The sequence below is a fragment of the Urtica dioica genome, chromosome 5 (assembly GCF_054948205.1).
Source record: "Urtica dioica subsp. dioica isolate 48M chromosome 5, U.dioica_male_clone48M_v1_H2, whole genome shotgun sequence".
Taxonomy (NCBI): Eukaryota; Viridiplantae; Streptophyta; class Magnoliopsida; order Rosales; family Urticaceae; genus Urtica; species Urtica dioica.
Window position 1 is genome coordinate 31226576 of NC_142760.1, and position 14106 is coordinate 31240681.

The 14106-nt window shown below is 37.7% G+C and overlaps 1 protein-coding gene and 1 pseudogene across 2 annotated transcripts; one reads left to right on the forward strand and one right to left on the reverse strand.

Annotated features, from left to right (window-relative positions):
- Positions 1–343: 343 nt before the first annotated feature.
- LOC149397881 (leucine-rich repeat extensin-like protein 2 pseudogene) lies at positions 344–4192 on the reverse strand (annotated as a pseudogene).
- Positions 4193–8187: 3995 nt separating this feature from the next.
- Positions 8188–9735, forward strand: LOC149397882 (delta(12)-acyl-lipid-desaturase-like). 2 transcript variants are annotated; one of them, XM_089615147.1, is made up of 2 exons: positions 8188–8324; positions 8429–9735. In XM_089615147.1, the coding sequence occupies exon 2, from the start codon at positions 8448–8450 to the stop codon at positions 9597–9599; it is 1152 nt and encodes a 383-aa protein (XP_089471273.1). In that variant the 5' UTR covers positions 8188–8324; positions 8429–8447; the 3' UTR covers positions 9600–9735. The 2 variants fall into 2 exon arrangements, with proteins under 2 accessions (XP_089471273.1, XP_089471274.1); XM_089615148.1 differs by having other exon boundaries at positions 8233–8328.
- The last annotated feature ends 4371 nt before the right edge of the window (positions 9736–14106 follow it).

Consider the following 14106-nt stretch of genomic DNA (forward strand, 5'->3'; position numbering starts at 1 on the left):
GTGTTGTCCATATTTACGTGGGCTGCGGACACTTGCAGTGGCATGCGATGACTTGTGAGCCGTTGCAGTGACCTGCAGGTCGCTGAGGTAACTTGAATTTCTTCTATGCGTTTTTCACCCAGATGCAGCCATGAACTTTTATTATTTTTTATTTTATTTTGTACATAAAATTATAATGTTAATCAGATCAAAGCGACGGCTGTGATTGCTGACAGGGCGTTACAATATTTTTTATTAATTTTAAATCTTCACTTAAAAATAGTTGTAGTCAATTATTAAAATTTCGGGGTATGGTGGGGAAATTGCGGCGAAATTGCGTTATTTTGGAAGTCCGGCACAAAAGTTACATGTTGGTCGTTTCGCCACAATGTGTAGTCGAAATGGCGAGGGCGTATCGTTTCTGCGTCGTCGTCGTGTCGCCGAAATATGTCGTTTTTTTTGTGCTATAAGTAACACGAAATGTGTAGAATTTTGTCTGCTTATTCAAACATTGAGTTATATCACGTTATATTATATTTAGTAGTTATGCTTATAAACTTATTTTGGATATTACGGTTTACTAAGGGCATGTTTGGTAACATTTTTGTTTTTTGTTTTTAAAAATATAAATTATGTTTTGTTTTGTTTTTTAATTTTTAAAGAATAAAAACATGTTTGATAGTCGTGTTTTTGTTTTTTATTTTTAAAAATAAAAAATAAAAACATGTTTGGTAATCATTTTCCCGATGCTCCGGGGAAGACAGCCGCCGAGATCGTTGTTCGCCAGGACGAGCACGGAGACCGGCGAGTTTCCGAGATTCGCCGGAATTCCGAGGCGGAACCGGTTGTCGTTCAGGAAGATCGCGTCCATCGGCGGTCGAAGAGCTTCGGAGGCACCAGACCTTCGAACTCGTTTAATCGGAGGTCGAGGAACTTCAGGCGAGGGAGGAACAGCACCGGCGACGGAAATCCGCCGGCGAATCGGTTGTTCGAGAGATCCAGCTCGTGGAGGAGCTTCAGTCGCCGGAAAGACTCCGGAACGACGCCGCAGAAGCGGTTCGAGTTGACGTGGAAGAGAGAGAGGTCGGTGAGGAGGCCGAGCTCCGACGGGAGGTAGCCGGCGATGTCGCCGTGGTTCAGATCAATTCCGGCGACCACTCGGAGTTTAGGGTTCCACGGCGACGGAGCGCAGAAGACTCCAGTGTAGGAACAGACCGAAGGACCGGTCCACGTGGCGGTGAAGTTCTGCGGATCAGCGACCAAGGTCTGTTTTTGTTTTCTTTTAAGAAAATAAAGAGATGAGAGTTTTTGTTTTTAAAAATTTTGAAAACAAGTTTTTTTTATTCTCCGGTTTTTGTTTTATTCTATCCCATATTAAAAAAAAATGACTTTATCAAACACGTTTTTTTGCCTAACGGTCACTTTTTTATTTTTAAAAACAAAAAACAAAAAATAAAAACGTTACCAAACAGCCCCTAATTTATTTCCCTTAAGTTGATCATTTCAATTTTAGCATCTACAATGTATATGCTTATGTCTGTAACCACTTATGAATCACCATAAACCAAAGACATTTATAAAATATAAGACTTTTGAAGAGTTATAGCACCGGCAATGGAGAGACTATGTCCATCAACACCTACAAATGGCTATAAAATTAGTATATAAACTTTAATTCGTTTTAATTTTTTCAGTATATTTATGTTTTTTTTAAATTGATGTACTCTTCTCGAGGCCCTTACATATGATTTATGTTCACGGCTTCTAACGTAGTTCGATGATATTTTATATTTATATTAAAATTATATGTAAGATTTGTTAGCCGGTTTTTTAATTTAACACTTGTGTACACGTGACGTGGACAGACTTACACCTTTTGAATCCATGGGATTAGGAGTGTGGTGGTTTTTGTTTTCACTCGACTTTACGCCGGAAGCGAGTATGCTTTCATGTTCACTCCGCCGGGAATGAGATTGCTCTTCTCTCGCTCCGTGTTGAGTAGAAAATTTGACATAGTCTAGCTAGAGAGAGAGAGAGAGAGAGAGAGAGAGAGAGAGAGAGAGAGTGATAAAGAAAATGGAGTGAAGTGGGGGTATTTATAGAGTTTTTGGAGTTTAGTTGAGTGGGAGAGCCATTTTGGTGGGGCCAATCGAGATTTTGGTGTTTTGGTGCTCTTGGGCGAGTAGAAATTGCCTTGGGCGGGTAGATATTTGTCACCATGGGAGGAGAAGCCTTTTTGGACAAGGAGATTTTATTTTTGGACAAGGAGCCTTTTGGATGAAGAGGTATTGTGACCTGACGGGGAGATTTCTTTTTGGACGAAGAGACTCTTTAGACGAAGAGGTCTTGTGGCCGGACAAGTAGACTTCTTTTTGGGCGCGGAGGACTTATGGCCTGAGAAAGAGATTTATTTTCGGACGAGGAGCCTCTTTGGACGTGGAGGTCTTGTGGCCTGACGAGAAGGCTTTGTGGCCTGACAAGGAGGCCTCTGGAGGCAGGCCCGGCCCAAGCATAAGGGAGTTAAAAAGCAATGGCTTTAGGCCCCCACTTTAAAAAGGTCCAATATTTTTCAAAAACACATCTAATACTCTTGATTATATTATAAATTTCTAATTAATCGGCCATGCCATTAGTCCCACACTTTTGGAAAGCCCATTGTTTCCCAAATAAAAAGCCCTTTACAAAAATCAAAAGGTCATTAACTTTCAGAATATTCAGAAGCCCAACTATAAATGTATATACAGTGTGGGATTGGGACTTATAAAAAAAATAGAAGTGCAAGATTTTTTATTTTCATAAAAATGATCAGTCAATACAAATATGACTAAGATTAAAAAAAACATAGAAAAATAGAAATAGAAACTCATTAAAAAATATAGACATGGACTTCAAGCTTTAAAAACTTCAAAAACTCACCCTCTTATGTTTATTTCTATATTTAAATTAGCTTTGTGTGCGTGTGAGTTTTATTTATTTATTTATTTTTTATTATTATTATTATTATTATTATTATTATTATTATTATTATTATTATTATTATTATTATTATTATTATTATTATTATTATTATTATTATGTCAATAGCGTTAATTCGGTAATATGAAATAGTTATTTAGTCCAATAAGTAATTATTGTTCAATGTTATTCTCATTAAATTATAATTATTGATATTGATTTTTTTAATTTAAATAAAGGCCAATTATTCAAAATTTCGCTTTAGGCCTCAAAATGTCTTGAGCCGGCCCTGTCTGGAGGGGATGTTGGTCGTGCGTGAGGAGCTTTATTCGTGGGCGAGGAGCATTCTTGACGAGGAGGGTTCTGACCAAGCCTTTGGATGAGTGGGCTTTCGCGGGCCGGTTCGTGGTGGGCCCAAGTCGCTCTTTTGGATGTTTGGCAGTTTGAGCCTCGATTTTTAGTTCCATATTCTTTTCCTAGTCGTTTTTGTGTAGGGTGTTGTTTTTCCTTAAACGAAAAATATTGGCGTAACAATGTCTATCTTATATGTTAAATTGGACTATTGTTTATTTAGGCTCTTATCTTGTAAATAGATGATTAATTCGTATAAAGTGATTCAGTAATGGAAATCATGTTAATTCAACTGCATGGATCAAAATGAAATAACATTGCAGTTGAAAAATAAATACAAGAGTTCTTTCGTATTTAAAAGTTTACGTGTGAGAATCTCTTGCGAGACCCACAACTCCGAAGCCTCTCATTTATTTTTTAATTTTAATTTAGTAAATATAAATTTTGGGTCTTTAAATATGAGTCTCGGAACCATAGCAACACATTACGGAGTGAGAGAAAACAAAATCTCAGAAAGAAAGAGCAAGTGGTTCGGAGCTAGAGAGAGATAGAGAGACGAGGAGAAGAAGAAGAATAAGAAAAAACAATTTTCCTTCCGAAAGTGCTTTTCTAAGAAAAATAATCGTCTATTTTAATTCCTATTATGTTCTTTCTCCTTTGGAAAATCTCATCCATAAACATACAATGTAACTCAATCTCTTGTTGCTCAACTCTACGATTTTTTTTAATTGTTCACAAACTATCGTATCTTAATCAAGGTTCGCAATCCCGCGGGTTCCAACCGGGTTCCGGTCGGGATCCCCTGAACCGGGAGGGGACCGGGACGGGTCTTGCATAAACCGGTCCCGTGAACCAAACCCGGTCGAATCCCGGTCGAACCCGCCGGATCCCTCCCGGCCGAAGCCATTTTTGTCCAGATCCCGGGGAACCCGAGGTATCATCCGAGTTTTTCATTTTTTATGATTTTTTTTTCAATTTGTACTTATGAATTGATGATTATTGCGATGATATTGTTGAATTTTAATTAATTTCGAGATTAGTTGTGATAATTAGTGTGTTTTATCGTACGTGTTGTAATAATTTTATACTCTACTTATGGTATTTTATGTTTAAGAACTCAGTTTATGTTTGGTATGAACCTTTGTTTGAAGTATGAAGTATGAACTACGAAAACTATTTTTATTATTGTAAAATATTTGTCTGAATCCCCATCGGGTTCCTACATTTTTTGCCGGGTTCCTACCGGTAAACGGGTTCCTATCGGTATCGGTTTCCTTTTTTTTTCCTGAATCCCCCTCGGTTTCCTCTTCGGTAAGCGGTATCCCCCTAAAATTGGGGCCCCGGTACGGTAACGGTAACGGTAAGGCGATCCTTGATCTTAATGCAGCTATTTTACTCTTATTTTTTTGGGTTGACTGCGTGTTTCGAAATATTCAATGATTAAGATATTTTTATTTTAAAAAACTGCATTTCTGGACCTAATAATCAAGGTTCGCAATCCCGCGGGTTCCGACCGGGTTCCGGTCGGGATCCCCTGAACCGGAGGGGACCGGGACGGGTCTTGCATAAACCGGTCCCGTGAACCAAACCCGGTCGAATCCTGGTCGAACCCGCCGGATCCCTCCCGGCCGAAGCCATTTTTGTCCAGATCCCGGTGATGCAGGGCAAACTGGGCTACAGTTTCAAGAATGTTGAGATCACCGAAACGGACAAAAGAGTAGTGTTTTCTGAGTGGAATCGACCTAGTAAACAAGACCCACAAAGTGGGGTCTCGGGATTTAAGCCTAATTCTGACGTTGAGGCTTTCAAAATGGAAGGTTTAGTTTCTGCCCGATTTTGTAACTCTTCAGTTTTTATTTTTAATTTTCGAGGTATTAATGTGTGTTGAATTGTATTTATTCCTAATTACATTCATCGGTTTTTGGTATGTAAAAGGTCTCAAGATGCACTATAAATCTTGGTGACTTGTTTTGTAAAAGATAGATTTTTGATGAAATGAAAGCTTGAAATATATATGAAAAAAAGTGTGTTTGTGTGTTTAGAGAGGATTCTCTTAGTCTAGAACTTATCAAGAATTTGTGCTCGAAATTCTTGTGGCGTTCGTCCGATTTATCGACGGGAATTCCGCAACCCATCGTGGCATCATTCGATCCATCCTAATTCGAAGGTTTCGAGCACGAAAGCTTCGTCTATATCCAAACCTTCCGATAGACGGTCCGCTCAAATTGAATTCCGACGAATCTCTCCGACGAATTCACATCACCCGGGGAACCCGAGGTATCATCCGAGTTTTTCATTTTTTATGATTTTTTTTTTCAATTTGTACTTATGAATTGATGATTATTGCGATGATATTGTTGAATTTTAATTAATTTCGAGATTAGTTGTGATAATTAGTGTGTTTTATCGTACGTGTTGTAATTATTTTATACTCTACTTTTGGTATTTTATGTTTAAGAACTCAGTTTATGTTTGGCATGAACCTTTGTTTGAAGTATGAAGTATGAACTATGAAAACTATTTTTATTATTGTAAAATATTTGTCTGAATCCTCCTCGGGTTCCTACATTTTTTGCCGGGTTCCTACCGGTAAACGGGTTCCTATCGGTATCGGTTTCCTTTTTTTTTCCTGAATCCCCCTCGGTTTCCTCTTCGGTAAGCGGTATCCCCCTAAAATTGGGGCCCCGGTACGGTAACGGTAACGGTAAGGCGATCCTTGCTAAGAATGCACTTTCCAGAATTTTAATAGTATTCATAAATTAAAATTGAATAGTTTGTTATGTTTTCTTTATTTTGTAATTTTGACCGTTCAAAATTCTAATAAGCTGTGGTTTTTGTTGTTGCAAAATTGGCGATGTAATTTTAGCAAAATGGTGTATATATTGTGAACACATAATATTAGATTGACATCGTTTGGTTTAGCTTTGTTTTACAAAAAAACGCTTTTAGATTCAGTTTTTGGAAAAAACTGTTTTTTTTTTAAACTGACAGGTGTTTGGTAAGCTGTTTATAAAACAGTTGTTGCTGGTAACAAAAGCTGATTTTGTGTTTGGTAAAATAAATATATTATAGTAAAAAGACTAAAATAGACATAAAATAAATATTTAACAGTGCTATGGATAATCACGTGAAGATATTAAAGTAATTTTATATCAAATACAAAAACGCTTTTTCTAAAAGCTAAGATTCGTAGCTTTTGTGACTCATGTACAATTTTTAAAATCGCTTTTGAATTTTTTTCTAAAAACTGTTTTACCAAACAGTAATATTGCAGTTTGATTTTTGCTAACAGCAAAAACAGGCTTAAAAAAGCTGTGTCAAACACGCCCATTATCGGATTTTATATGAAGTGGTTTCAGAACTTTCCAGAAGTATTGCAGACGACTCTTTCCATGTTTTTTTAATCTGAAAATTAAGCATGATTTTTTTTTTTTTGTAATTTCACATGACATTGTTAATGATGACATTTATGTAGTGCTAAACTGCTAATTATAGCTTTCCTCTAAAGCTAAACAATGATAAAATAAAAAAGTAATTAAAAAATGCCGTCTGAGTGCGTGAACCAGGGAGTCGCTTTTGTTTTTCTTTTCATTGTATCGAAGCAACAAAAATAAGTTTAATCAGTTAATTATATTTTAATTGCTTTCATGCGTTAGCAGTGATATTGTCGTACACTTGTTATTAGTTCTAGTTTCCTTATCAAACGCTTGTCGTTTATGCCAACAGTGTGCTAGTAATCAACTAGGAAAACCAGTTAGAAAATCATTTCTCGGTTGTGACGGCAATAATATTTATATGAATATTATATATAAAGTTATAAACTTTGATGTTTGAGATTTCACTTCACTCCTTCAGTTTCTTTTTAATAATATAAATTTCTAATGAATTAAATTGAATTGAATGGGTACATTGTGAAATTAATAACACCTGGTCAAACAAATATATTCACCCAGATATGCAGCCATGAGCTTATATTATTTTTTATTTTATTTTATACATAAAAAAGATATAATGTTACTCAGATGAAAGCAACGGCTGTGATTGCTGACAATGAAAGGACGTTGTGAGTGTAGAAGAAGGAGAAGAACTATGGTCCAAGTTTATTATTTTTAATTTTTACACTTAATAATAGTAGCAGTGTAGTCAGAAACCGGGCATCAATAATTACAGGCATTAGGTTCGCAAAAAAAAGAGTTCAAGCTCTGGCTAATATTGCCTTTGGTTGTGATAATTGTTTCCATTTTTTTACTTCTCCACATCCTTGCCAAGTCACCTTGTGTGGTGTGGTGAACTAGTATTTTGTTTTGTTTTGTCCTCTTTTTATTCTTATTTTATTTTGGTTCGTGTTCATGTGGTGCATGGCTTTTTGGCATCTATTTAAGCACACTTGTCAGGTGACTTTGTCTCTATTTTTTTTATAGCCTTAGATATTCCACTAAGTTTTATATAAAATACAAAGTTGCAGGAAAGGAAAAAAAAAAGAAAAAAAAAGAAGTAAATGCTGGTCCAAAATGTTTATGTATCTGCACACTTCGTTTGCTCCGTAAACAAAACGACGTATTCATTTTTGTTTTGAATTGAACGAAAATAGAAAACAGAAAACGAAAACGTTATACAACAGTACAACACACGGACCTTTTAAGTTAATATAAGATCCCTTCTAAGTTCTAATTATATTATATTTAGTTAATGAAGGATAACAACCAAGATCAACAACCTTCTAATGCAATAAAGTGACTTGGAAATTTGGAATATGTAATTAATATTCGTCTAATTAATGAAGGACCACAACCAATGAACCAAACAATAACCAATGAACCAACAATTGTCGTACCATTACCTTAAAAAAAAAAAAAAAAAAAAAAAAAAGCAATTGTCGTACTATTTATTTAATATTCCAGTTCGCTCACGTCCCTAAAAAAACTCTCCCGCTCATTGTTCACCAAAAAAAATAAATCAATAAATAAAACCTTCATTTTCAGATCTAAAATCTTACCTCTCTCGCTCACGGACGGGATATTTGCGTGGTTTTAACCTGAGTTCGTACCGTCCGAGAAACCCCATCTATTTGTTTTTTTACATTTGATAAATATTTCACAATGTAAAAGAAATTTGACCCCATGTCATAATATTATCATCACAGGAAGAGGGAGCAAATAATAATGGGAGGCGGGGGACGAATGGCGCCGACGACGCCGCAGCAGAAAGAGAGCGATTCGGTAAGAAAGACGGCGCGTGTCCCACACGCGACCCCGCCGTTCACGCTGAGCCAGATCAAGAAGGCGATCCCGCCGCACTGCTTCAAGCGCTCGATGGCCCGCTCCTTCGCCTACGTGGCACTCGATCTCTCCCTAGCGTCCCTACTCTGCTACGCCGCGACCGCCCTCATCCCGACCCTCCCCGACCCCCTCCGCCCGCTCGCGTGGCCCCTCTATTGGACCGCGCAGGGCTGCGTCTGCACCGGCGTGTGGGTGATCGCACACGAGTGCGGCCACCACGCCTTCAGCGACCACCAGTTGGTCGACGACACCGTCGGCTTGATCCTCCACTCCGCTCTAATGGTCCCCTACTTCTCCTGGAAGTACAGTCACCGCCGCCACCACTCCAACACCGGATCTCTCGACCGCGACGAAGTCTTCGTCCCCAAACCCAAATCCAACCTCGCCTGGTTCTCCAAGTACCTCAACAACCCTCCCGGGAGATTCCTATCGCTCGTCGTAACCCTAACTCTCGGATGGCCGTTGTACCTCGCTTTCAACGTCTCGGGTCGCCCGTACGACCGTTTCGCGTGCCACTACGACCCGTACGCGCCGATATACACCCCCCGCGAGCGGGCTCAGATTCTGATATCGGATCTGGGCGTGCTCTTGGCGGGGCTGGGGATATACTTCCTCGCCCGGGGATACGGGGTGGCTTACGTGGCGTGTCTCTACGGTGTCCCGTTGATGGTGGTGAACGGGTTTCTGGTGCTCATCACTTATCTTCAGCACACCCACCCGGCTCTGCCGCACTACGCGGCGGAGGAGTGGGACTGGCTGAGGGGCGCGCTGGCCACGGTCGACCGGGACTACGGTTTCCTGAACCGCGTGTTCCACCACATCACGGACACGCACGTGGTGCACCACCTGATCTCGACGATGCCGCACTATCACGCCGTGGAGGCCACGCGCGCGGTGAAGCCTGTGCTCGGAGAGTATTACCGTCTCGACGCCACGCCGATCGTCGAGGCCGTGTGGCGGGAGGCCCGGGAGTGTCTCTACGTCGAGCCCGACGGCGAGGATAAAGGCGTCTTTTGGTACAAGAACAAGCTCTGATCCTCTGCGTCGGGGTCCACACAACAACGACTATAGTGCTACTGGGAAATCTTTATATTTATAATTAGTGGTAATAATCGGTTGTTTCCCAGACTTAGGCTAAGTATATGTCTCTCTGTGTTTTTTTTTTTTTTTTTTTGGGGTTGGTCTAGGGGTGTACAAAAATTGACCGAAAATTGGTTAAACCGATAACCGAACCGATCCGGAACCGAAATTCGGTGCCACGTCATCAAACCGAAAATTCGGTTCGGTTAACCGAAACCGAATTTAAGAATCGGTTCGGTTATCGGTTTTGAAAATCCAAAAATTCGGTTATCGGTTATTTAACCGATTTTTTTTTATCCAGTTTTGAAACCGGATAACCGATTTTAAAACCGGATAACCGATTTTAATCGGTTAACCGATTTGAACCGGATAACCGATTTGGATAATTGTAACATCTTTAAAACTGGTTAACCAGTTTTGAAATCGGTTAACCGATTTTTTCGGTTAACCGGTTTCAAAACTGGTTAACCAGTTTTAAAACGGTTATAAAACCGGTTATCGGTTTTACAAAACCGGTTAACCGAATTTTCGGTTAACCGATTTTCGGTTTTGGACCAATTCGGTTCGGTCATTGGTCCAAAATTTTCAAAACCGAAAATTCGGTTTCGGTTTTCAAATTGGTCCAAAACCGAACCGAACCGAACCGATTTCACCCCTAGGTTGGTCAGCCGTGTCTGTGTCTGTGTTTTGGACTTCATGCATAATTAATAATTATGTTGTGTCGTTCGTCTATTTCAACACTTTCCATTTTTTTTTATTAAAACGACAGTAGACTTAAAAATTCTAGATAGTAGTAGTACAGACAGACTACAGACGGCAAACCTCTTGGTCAGAGCCGACCTGACTATAGACGAGTAAGGTCAGTGTCTAAAGCTTCCGATTGGGTTAGGCCTCAAAATTTTAAATATATATTGTATATATGTCAAAATTATTTAAATTTTTATATTTTTTTATATTTAAATTTTTACTATTATCGAAGAGCCCAAAATATTAATTCGTCTATAACCTTTAATGAATTCGGGTGAGTTTGGATCGGCCCTGGTTATGTAGATTATATTATATTATAGATAGGTAATCTTGATTTAGGGTATTGCTTAGAGATTTGGATCTCACTTTATAAAAACAGAAGTAAAATGTGAATGCTTGCGAAGTAAATTAAAATATATATTTTAGAAAGATGCTTTGAATCTGATTACCTAAATTTTTTTACATGATTATAATTTATATCCGTATTATACTTGGGCTTGTGGAAGAAAGTGAAAATCCACTTCCATTGGACACGGAATTCCGGATTTGATTGGAAGAAATTATTTCTTCTAGTGTTGACCGGAATTTCACTCACCATACATGGGAAATTTTCATTCCATTTGTGTAAATTTTCACTTTCATACATTTATAAAAATAATTAAAATAAATACTTTTTAAAGGATTACAATGTAGTATTTTGTTAAAGACTAAAATGTAAAAGTGAAAAATGAAGAATAATTCATTGAAAATGGTCTCGGTAGATGAAAGACTACATTTATTCATATATTCCAAAGTTATAAATACAAATCTATATTTCATATATTTTGACGAGAAGAGCTTCGATGAGAAGAAAACATTTTTTTTTAAATCAAAACTATTTATTAAAAATATATTTGATAACTACATAAGAAAATTATATATGAAAAAATTATAATAAATATATGAGAAGATTTTATGAGACGTTGAGAGTGGAAGAGAGTATGAGAAGATTGTATTGTGAAGTGTGAATAAATGATGTGAAAGAGGGTGATATTTATTAGAGAATGAAAAAAAGAGGGACTAAAAATTAAATAAAAAAAATTATTCAGCCTCCAAAGTTACATTCATCCAGGTTTATTTATGGCCGTTGGATTTACAAAAGTCACAAATCCAACGGCCGATTTTTTTTTAAAATAAAAATATTAAAATCAAAAGTCAAATAATCATTGGAACACATGGAAGGAAGGACTTCCACTTTCTTCCGCGCTCTACCACATGTCCAACGGAAGGAAATCCTTCCATTCACGCGTCCCCATGGAAGGAATCCGTCCATTCGATTTTCAAGGCCGGAAGGATGGGATTTTCAATCCTCTTCCATACCACAAGGCCCAAGTTTATCCATATATCTAGAAAGAAAGCAATGCAGATCCCACCATCCCGCGATAAGTATGAAATGAGAGAGATACGTATGGGTCCCAATCGGAATATTGTGTGTTTCCCTTTTTAATTTTTTACATGGCTACAAATATGAAAAATAACTAGATTTGTATTAGTAAATCATGTTTCGCTACATATACCATACCATGTTTGACAAATAAAACGCTCCTCTTAAAAATGTTGTTCTAGAAGGCCATTAGTTTTACACTTGATCACGTCGAGGATATTTGGAATGATCTAACAACGAAGTTCAATACCAAATTTTCTCATGTATATCATGGATTAATTAAGAGATTGTTTTGCCAAAATCCTACACTAATTAAGACAATACGCGTAACAATCTTACCCAAACTTCACTATGCTATCATCGGAAAAGAAAAGAAGTGTCATCACCACTATGTCTCCTCCAAACTTCAATCCTAAGATCAGACCAACCTCTACACCAGACGAAACAAAGCCGAGAGACCTTTAGAGCAAAAAAGAAAGAGAAAGTGAGAGCATTGGTATCGGCGGATCTCCTTGTCTAAATCCTCTCCGAAGATATTGTTCAATTTCACCTTCTCATTTAGAATGAAAGATAAACGCATTGATCTAACACATCTTATAACTAATCAGACAAATTTTCGAGCATACCCAAGACGAAACATAACGTCTTCAAGGAAGTCTTATTCCATACGATCATAGGCCTTGGGCATATTGATCTTAAGCGCCGGCACCTTTTATTCCCGAAACGACCTCTTCACATAGGATAGAGCCCTTCAAAACCAATAATAACATTGCTAAATATTTGTCTTTCATCACTGAAAGCACTTTGATTCTTCGAGATAGCCCTTTCCATCGTCACCTTAAGCCGATTAGCCAAACACTTGGAGATAGCCTTATAAATAACGGTGCAAAGAGCTATGAGACGGAAAGCGCAAATGTGCATCGGGGACTTGATTTTAGGGATCAAAACTAGGATCGTGTCATTCAAAGCTATGAACTCTTTTTCATTCATTCAACTCGTCCAAGCACGCCTTTGTTACACTATAACCACCATGTCACAATATTTTTGGAAGAAAAGGCCGGAGAAACCATCCTTCCCTGGACTTTCAAATTATCGATACCTAAGAAAGCATTTTGCACACCTCGTCCTCCGTAAACCGTCGCAACAACTCATGATTGGAATCTGAGGAGACCACCAGATCCTATCTTTATGAAAGCTAACGCTTTTTAACATGGAAGTATAATACTTTTCTAGTATGTGTAGTGATAGTATGGCCCAAAGGTAGGCACATACAGCCTCTATTAGATGCCATTTGATCTATGCTTAAAGGCGGTACCAGTGGAACACAAAATAAGACATAATTTTTGGGTTTGTATCGACAGGTTATACATAAATGGTATTTATATCATGGAGATCTCTCCTTCTCTCTCACAAAATGGATCATAAAAAATTTATAAGACCGTTTATTAGATTATAAGAGGTATTTCACAAATATCTCTTTAAAGATTACAATTTTATAGTGTACGGAAATTTTTTAAATATTCTAGATTTTTTTTTAAAATTGTATGATTTTGATAATATTTTACAAGAGCTATAAACACTTAAAGAAAAAGTTAATTGAAATTGTAAACCGTAACAAAATTAAAATTGCCAATAACAAAAACTATTCTTAGAATTAGAATATGTTTAAGAATAGAGAAAATTTTCAGGAAAAGTTTTGAAAAAGCGGCAACGTAATTTTCACTTGATTTTAGTCACGTCGATTTTCCTTCAAAATTCCCGACTTGGGCCCAGCTTTGCTACATTAAAGTTCATTTTTTATTTTCTTTTCCCACAAGGAAAATTATCATAAAATCTGTGTGAGTTACTTCTTCCTGAATACGAAACGAATTCCCACCATTCCTTAATCGCGAAAAGATCCGATTCTGACTAATTTTTTGCGGTATGTTGATGCTTAATTTGTTTTGAGGTTTCTCTCAGAGCCTGTTTTAACTCTTGATTTTTTTGTTTTAGGAACACATATCTCAAGTGACATGGAAAATCAGGAAATTGAATACATTGATCCCGAGGACGACGAGCATATGCAAGACCTTCAGTATCATGTCAATAACGCACCTTTTTACAAATTCTTGAAATGCGTCCAGGCTTCAGAGGTTCGCAATTTGGTTACAATTTTGAAATTTTTTTGTGGATTTTCTTTCCTACTCTCTTGTTTAATCAATTCTAGGGCTTCGAGGTTGACGACGAGGTAGTTCATGGTTATATCGGTGTTCTTCGTCCTTTTTTTGCAATAATTTTCAACTCCTCATCTTA

Bases quoted from the DNA above. Each gene is read 5' to 3' on its own strand.
- LOC149397882 (XM_089615147.1), top strand. From the start codon at position 8,448: ATGGGAGGCGGGGGACGAATGGCGCCGACGACGCCGCAGCAGAAAGAG.